General features: G+C 42.4%; 1 protein-coding gene and 1 pseudogene across 1 annotated transcript in view; one reads left to right on the plus strand and one right to left on the minus strand.

Annotated features, from left to right (window-relative positions):
• Positions 1–1672, plus strand: part of PSMB1 (proteasome subunit beta 1) — a 19987-nt gene extending 18315 nt beyond the window's left edge. Inside the window, exon 6 of the mRNA XM_012806730.2 lies at positions 1402–1672. Within this exon, the coding sequence (XP_012662184.1) occupies positions 1402–1587 (186 nt within the window). The 3' untranslated portion in view covers positions 1588–1672. The remainder of the gene's footprint in view (positions 1–1401) is intronic.
• Positions 1673–6886: 5214 nt separating this feature from the next.
• On the minus strand, positions 6887–7506 carry LOC111726190 (annotated as a pseudogene).
• Between the last annotated feature and the right edge of the window lie 654 nt (positions 7507–8160).

Here is an 8160-nt window from a genome sequence, read left to right on the forward strand (position 1 = left end):
CTATAGGCACCGAGCCTGTTTCTATATCTTTGCAATTGTAAATTGTGCTGCTGTAACAGTCAAGTGTAAGTGTCTTTATGATATTTCTCTCCACTGCAAATGGTGCCATGTACTATGGCACCTTTGGGTAAATACCTAGTAGTGGAATCACCAGATCTGTAAGTGTAGGTTTTGTTAAGTTTTAACTTTTTATTTTATTTTTTTTATTTTTTTAAGTTTTAACTTTTTATAATTTGTGCATGTTTTATGGTAGCAAATGGTAAAATAGGCTAGTGTCTACATATATTTATGCATTCACAACATAACTTGGCTTTTCTTCTTTTTTGTTGATGTTTCTGGGCTATATGGTTTATCTGCAAGTTTTTTCAAATTGTTATAAACCTCCAAAAACTTTCTATATGGTAGATCCTCGATAGTGGACCACCTCCCTATACTGACCACTTCCTTCAGTTGACTTGATTCTCGTAGATGGGACTTAGACTGCATGTATGTGTCAGTACAGTAGGCCTAGTTCCTCACGTTGATCACCTCTGTGTATTGACCAGTTTGTTACAGTCCTCTGGATGGTAACTTACAGAGGTTCTGCTATGTATTTATTGGAAAAAAAAATTGAGTAGAGGGCCAGGTATGGTGGCTCATCCCTATAATCCTAGTACTCTGGGAGGCCAAGGTGAGAAGATTGCTTGAGTTTAGAAGTTTGAGACCAGCCAGAGCAAGAACAAGAATCTCTACTTAAAAAAAGAAAAAAAACTATAAATGGACCTGAACAGTTTAAAACCATGTTGCTCAAAGGTCAGGTGTTACTACTGACTAGATTCAGGCCCACAATATTAGATTATAGGATGTCCTTGGTAGAGTCCTTTCTGGTTCCCTGCTTCATTCTTCTTTTCTGAAATTTGTTCTGTGTCACGGCCCCTCTGCTTGTTGTTTCTCTGCTATGTCTTCTGCCATCCCACACTACACCTGAGCCCTGCTTCTCCCAAAAATGACGTGTTCTTCCCAGCCCAACTCATACCGCTCTGCAGCTCTATAGCTCTGCTCTGCAGCTCTGTCCTACCCTTTGCCTCCTTAGTGTCCTCCCTGCTGAGGCCCTTCTTCAGCAGGCACAGTGGGGGCTCTCCTGGCTACTTCCTAGTCACAGCACATTGTCATCTGATCTCTGCTTATATATGTCCCCCATCTCTAGAGCACGTGCTCCTTGAGAGGTGGGGCTTTGTTCGTAAACTCTTGTCACATTTGCAGCTTGTGTAATTCAGCCAAGTCTGGAAGGGGTTTTAATCAGAGGGACATTTTAGTTTTGTGTTGATGTCCATCTTTGGACGCATGAGGGTATTTGGGTCTCGAACCCTCCTCTATGCTTCCTGCCACATGCCTCCTCACTCAGGCCTCCTGTCCCCTCAGGTTGGATTTAAGAACATGCAGAACGTGGAGCACGTCCCTCTGTCCTTGGACAGAGCCATGCGGCTGGTGAAAGACGTCTTCATTTCTGCAGCTGAGAGGGATGTGTACACTGGGGATGCACTCAAGATCTGCATTGTGACCAGAGACGGCACCAGGGAGGAGACGATTCCCCTGAGGAAAGACTAACCTGTGCCATCAATGCAGAACTTGCAGCTACTGCTCCTTGGAATTTTCAAACAAATCTGTTTATTAAAGAAAACCAAAGTGCTTATTTTGTTATGTGTGTCCTTTCTCAGCAGGAGAGGTCTAGGAAGTCAGATTTCTTCCTTTCATTTTCTGCATTCTTCCCACTTTTTTTCCCAGAGATTTTTGTATTCTAGGATAAAAAACAGGTCTTGTCAGTTTTTCCTTACATTTAGGAGCAAGGAATTTATTTGGAAAAGTTGATCATTTTGGCAAACTTATGAAGAGGGCCCTTTTTATTTACTCACTCCACCAGCTGCCTGAGGAACTTTTCACCCACCCAGATAGGGCAGTTTGGGACTAACCTGAGCAAACACAAAATCTCATCTCTAAAAATAACCAGGTGCATTGTGGTGAGCACCTGTAGTCCCAGCTACTCAGGAGGCTGAGACAAGAAAATTGCTTAAGTCTCGGCGCCTGTGGCTCAAGTGGCTAAGGCGCCAGCCACATACACCTAAGGTGGCGGGTTCGAATCCAGCCCAGGCCCACCAAATAATAATGATGGCTGCAACCAAAAAATAGCCAGGCGTTGTGGCAGGCGCCTGTGGTCCCAGCTACTTGGGAGGCGGAGGCAGGAGACTCGCTTGAGCCCAAGAGTTGGAGGTTGCTGTGAGCTGAGATGCCATGGCACTCTACCCAGGGGGACAGCTTGAGGCTCCTGTCTCAAAAAAAAAAAGAAAAGAAAATTGCTTAAGCCCAAGAGTTTGAGGTTGCTGTGAGCTGTGACACCATGGCACTCTGCCCAGGGTGACATAGTGAGACTGTCTCAAAAAAAAAAAAAATACCCAGGTGAGGATTATGCACACACAATTTGAGAACTCCCTTAATGCTTTAGCAGACAGGTTTATCAGAGAATCTCTAGAAGACAAAGATTATAATGAGTTTGGCTTCAATTAAGAAGGACTAGTTAGAAGCTTTACATGAGGCTTTGCTACTGCCTGAAACCCACAGTATAGGCTGTCAGAAAAGGTCTGTGGTTATGGAGTGGGGAATGCAGGGACAGCCTGAAATGTGACCTGGGACTATGGGTCACCTATACTGGCCTTACTACCTTAGGTCTCTGACTTCTCAGGTCAGATGCTGGGCTCCTTTGCTATTGGCTAAACTCTTGAGGAGAAGCTGGGAAGAGTCTGGCAGGAGATGAAGGAGCTGGGTGCCCAGGTACAGCCCACATACACCCCTAGGGACACACAGTAGCTCTTCAGTGCCCATTAGAGAGCTCATCACCATATCACTTCATACTTGCTTACCAGGCTTTGTGAAAATAAATCATTTGAACTTAAAGCTGCTGAAATGTTAGCCTTGAGAGGAGTGTGGCTGTGCTATTAATTGAGGCCAGACAAAGCCAGAGATAAAAGCCGCTCAGGTTTTATCTCAACCACTGCCCCCTCACGAGTGATGAAGAACCTGGGCCACAATGCAGAAATCTGTAACCAACCAAATTGCTGGGTGCTGCGCTAGTCTTGTGCAGAAAACATAATCCTACTAAAATTTGTGTGTAAGCAAAACCCTAATGTCTCCACTTTGGAATGCTACCCTGTTTCTTTGGACTTGGTGTTTCCACGTGGCCATCAAAGTTTCATGGTGGAGTAAACTCTATACTTAATTGTATTTTCTGAATCTTGTTACCTAAGGCTGACAGCTTCCAGATCACTGCATGGGTGGTTCCTGCTGCAGACCCAGCCTCTCACATTGTGGACATCCTTAACTGCCTGCCCAGGGCTGCTCACGAAGCAGGTGTGACGTCAGTGATTCAGCTAATATTGTCTAATTTCTGGTAATGTCCCCTTGAACTTTATAGATTGCAATCTTCAAAGTCCAGATAAAGGGCCTGTGGCTCAAAGGAGTAGGGTGCTGACCCCATATGCCAGAGGTGGTGGGTTCAAACCTAACCTCGGCCAAAAAAAAAAAAAAGTCCATATAAAGGTTTATTTTCTCTACTAAGATTTTACCATCTAGTCTAAATTGTTTTGTTTTTTTTTTTTGAGACAGAGTCTCACTTTATCACCCTTGGTAGAGTGCTGTGGCATCACACAGCTCACAGCAACCTCCAACTCCTGGGCCTAGGCGATTCTCTTACCGCAGCCTCCCAAGTAGCTGGGACTACAGGCACCTGCCAAAATTTCTGGCCATTTTTTTGTTGTTGAAGTTATGCCTGGGTTTGAACCTGCCACCCTCAGCATATGGGGCCAGCCCCCTACTAGCTGAGCCACAGGTGCCACCCATAGGTTTTACAATTTTTTTCCTGAGTTTCTATGCACTTGACACTTGCAGCTTATATTAAGTATTAATGCAACTATTCTTAGTATAATTATTATTTCTTAAATATTGCCCTCCCCCACTACTTGTTTTCTTATGTGCCCAGGATACAAAATTTGGACACACAGAAACATTTAAGCCTTTGAAGAAATACAAAATTTGCCCAGGAATGATATGTTTGTTGCTATTGATTGAAAATCAGTCCTGCTGGATTGATGCTGGCAAAATGGTGGCTGAATAACTGCTTCTTTGCAATAAGGCGTGGTTAAGATTGGGGAGAGAAAAATCCAGGCACCTCGGGCTTGTCGGCTTTGCCCAGAAAAACCCCTTTGGGGTTGCAAGGAGGCAATGGGAGACTTCTGGACCCCAGGAGGAAGACAAAAGCAGTGGAGAAGTGGCAAGTGCTTGTGTTTGGTCTGAGGCTGTGGTGGCTGCCGTTGCTGTAGCTACAGCAACAGTGAGGCATTCCCTGTGGGTTTTCTTTTCTTGGAGTTGGGCACTTGGTTGAGCTACCTTGGGCAAGTGTGCAAGTGACTTTGAACAGTGCCCAGAGGCCAGAACTGAGACACCAGGGAAGAGCTGGGATTTTGTTGTTCTGGACTAAGATAGCTGTCTAATAGCCTCGATCCTTGGGTGTAGAGCAAGACTGGTTTGGTGGCCCTGATAAGCGGGCAGCCACTTCAGGAGAGATCCCAGCAACATGTGCTTTCCTGGGAAAGCCTCTGCTTAGCTGAGGATCACGGTTTAAAGCAGCAGTTCTCAACCTGTGGGTCACAACCCACAGGAACTGTATTAAAGGGCTGTGGCATCAGGAAGGTTGAGAACCAATGGTTTAATGTATCTTTTAAGTGGGCTGAAAAGAGAGTCAGGATCTCAAACCTGCAGGTTAGAGGGCAAAGTAGTCAGCAGAGGCCTCCAGGCTCCATCATATACAGCTATATCAGCATTGTGATTAGCATCTCATACCCCAGAAGATCATCTGTTGCCCAGGCAATATTCAGGAAGATATATATATGTTGCTTTGTTTTTGTTTTTTTATTTCAACTTTTGCACCCTAGATTTTTCTTTTTCTTTTTTCTTCATTTTTCTAATATAAATATAATTTTTCATTGTTGCCTTCTTTAATAATAAGAGCTTTACTTTTCCTAGTTTTTCTGTCCCTGTTATTTGTCTTTTTCCTCAATTTTATCCGCTAAGGTTTTTTGTTTGCTTTGGTTTGATTTATAGTATTTTTGCTTCTCCTATCTATTTGGTGGACATGGGGTACTATGTCTGCCCAGCCTGGCAATAAACTGCAAACCTCAAGGGAACCATTCAACCGAGCACCGCCAGCAGTTGAGGGTTTTTAAGGTGTGAGTCAAAGTACCCTACTGCACACCTCTATTACTCTGTTTTCCTCTTTCCATGCCTCTCTTCTTTTTGTCAGTCTTACCTTTTACTCACCTCCTTTCCTTTCTCTTTTTTTCTTTTTTTTAAATCTTTTTCCCTTTTTTTTTTTCATGTTTATAAACACTTTATTCAGGTCATTATAGTGGGCAAGTTCCCAGCTAAATGCATGGATATGAGCGAGGTATTCCTGGGTTAATGCAGGAGCCAGTGGGTTACATGGAACTGAACATCGAGGCCAAGTAGAAAGCACCAAGGTTTTAGAGTCAGACTTGGCCACAGACCCTGTGCTGAAGGTGGCCTCGTGACACTGACAGCTGCTCTCTCCTCACAGCGAGGCACACTGCAAACCATGTCTTCAATATTAAATCATTTTAGTGACATCAGGGGAACAGACACTAGAGAAGCAGAACCCACATCCTGGTGCACCTAAGCTATTGTTGCTTTGTTAAGTTGTAATAGAATGTGAAGAATTTTAGAACTTTCTAGTGACAGTGGGCCACAAAGTTGTAAAGTTTGTTTCTCCTTCAGTGCCTCCTTTCCTGTTTTCATACCTAAACTCCCATCTTTAAGCCACATACCCTGAGGTCATCATGTAGACAACAAGTCTCCCAGATGACAACATCTTTTTCAAAGCAGCATCCTGTGCAGGTAGTTTATGATACTGAAGAAAGAAAATGTCTCTGGTTAGCTATTCTCTGTGAAAAGCCTCACCCTCCCCTAACCAATGCCTAACTGGAAGCAAATTAGAAGACTGATTTAGGAAGTAGAATATGAGTAAAAATAGGAAACAAACTCCAAAAAGCTATAGTCTATGAGGACTGGGCCAGATAATGATCAAATTCACAGATGGTCTTACTTGAGGGCTACATAATTCCTAGACACATACTGGAGTCCCCAGCTGATAATTTGTAACTGCAGGGTAAACTCTTTGTCCCTAGATATGAGGCAGTCAGAGCCTAGCTCAAACCTTCTCTAACCCCCCATGAAAAATGATGCATCGGAGGGGGAACGGTACCATCTACAGTTCAAAGCCAAGAAAAATCTGTTAACATGTAGTAGAAAATTCAAAGACAGTATTACAATTTTAATTCTGCAGGGCACTTTGAATTCCATTTGGCACTTTTCTGTATTTATCTGTTGGGAACAGACTTGACGATATTTTATTAGTATTTAACTTTTTGGCAAAATAGAAACTTTGGTCATAGCCACAGCTCTAAAAAAACTTTGTAAAAGGGTTACTGTTCTGATCAAATAGTATTTTTAGCAAGCGATACAAAATAATAACAAGAAAGTAAACATCTTCATATCTAATGTTAGAGCAGAAACTCTTTACCAGCATCTTGTTTTAAATACAGCGGAAAAAGTTAGTAGTGCTCAGGAAAACAGAGGAGCAAGTTTTTTAAGGGGAATCAGAAAAGTATCAAAATAAGGCACAGCCTGTTAGTGTCACAGATTTGTGCTAGGCTGTAGTGTTTTCTTTCTGGAAGACACAAGTTGGAAACCTAATTACCCAGGAGTTTAAAATGCAGTTCTGAAGACAATGCCATATGACAAGGATAACTAACTTGGCACAAATTCCCTTAACTGGGATCAACAGCAATTAGTGATGACATTACATCTAAATTATACTACTCTGGAACTTAAGAGGTCCTTTTCATCAGCTCATATGTAAATCTGTAAAGGCACTGTGCAAAATATGGATGGGGCTGGCCATACTTCTAACTTGGAGTGCACATTAAAAACAAAGGCACATTTCCTAGAAACTGAACTTTACATTAACTAACAAAAATAACTAGTTTAGATATAACAGTAGATAAGCTTGATAATAGAGCAGGTTCTACGTCAAAAGTCTTGAGGTTACTTGAACAGCAGGCTTGAGTTTCACTGGTTCTTCATGAAGAGACACTCCACATGATGATGATGATGATGATGATGATGATGATAACCAGAACATTAATCCCTATGGCCCACATCTTGCAAATCTTCCACCAGTATGTTCTCTTCAACTTGGCAGCACTTGTTTCAAACTGAGAGGTGCCTGCCTGCAGCGCATCTGCACGGTTGTCTAACTCAGAGACCTTCTGGTCTCTTTCCAACACCTTATCCATGTTAACTCATTATGTCCACCACCTCATCTACTTGATTTTGTGTCTGCTGAAGTCTTCAATTACTGCCAGCAGCAGCACTTGAACCTGCAGGTGCACCTACAGACATTTTGGTCGCGATGGCAGACAAGGGTCCACATAGCTGCCCTTTTTTCCCTTCTTGCTCTTCAGTCTTCTCAGCCTTTTAGCCTTGTATCAAAAGGACACATCAGCACCTTAGGTCAGAGGTACAGTAACTTAAAGAGCAAGAGGAAGTGAAAGAAAAAAAATAGGCAAGGAAACAGACAAAACACTCATGAGGGATTCACAGCAGAAAAATCCTGGCAACATGAAAAGCCAGACCAGAGGGACCATGGGGCCGCTGCTGTAGAGGATTCCACCTAAAAAGTAATGTTAGATATTGTGTGATGTTTCTTATGAGTGGTTGGTGACACAAGGTGTAAATTTGCATTGAAATTATATATATAAAGGGGGTACAGCTCTTTATGGCAAATAGCAAAAATCTTTATTTCTTCTCAGTTTAAATAGCTGATGCTGCATGTACATGCTATTAATGAATATTCATACCATTACCTCACTAACACACTGTAAAAAACAGATTAAGTTTTTTAGTGAGACACATTCTTTTAAGTTATCTAGTATACTCAAAATAGTAGCCATGAAAAAGCAGACTGTTAACTCCCTAGCCCATTTCTATTTTTTTTCTTATAGCATAACTATGTACATTAATATAATCATGGGGTACAGTGTGCTGTTTTCATAT

The sequence above is a fragment of the Otolemur garnettii genome, unplaced genomic scaffold, assembly GCF_000181295.1.
Source record: "Otolemur garnettii isolate 467f Iridium unplaced genomic scaffold, OtoGar3 scaffold00056, whole genome shotgun sequence".
Taxonomy (NCBI): Eukaryota; Metazoa; Chordata; class Mammalia; order Primates; family Galagidae; genus Otolemur; species Otolemur garnettii.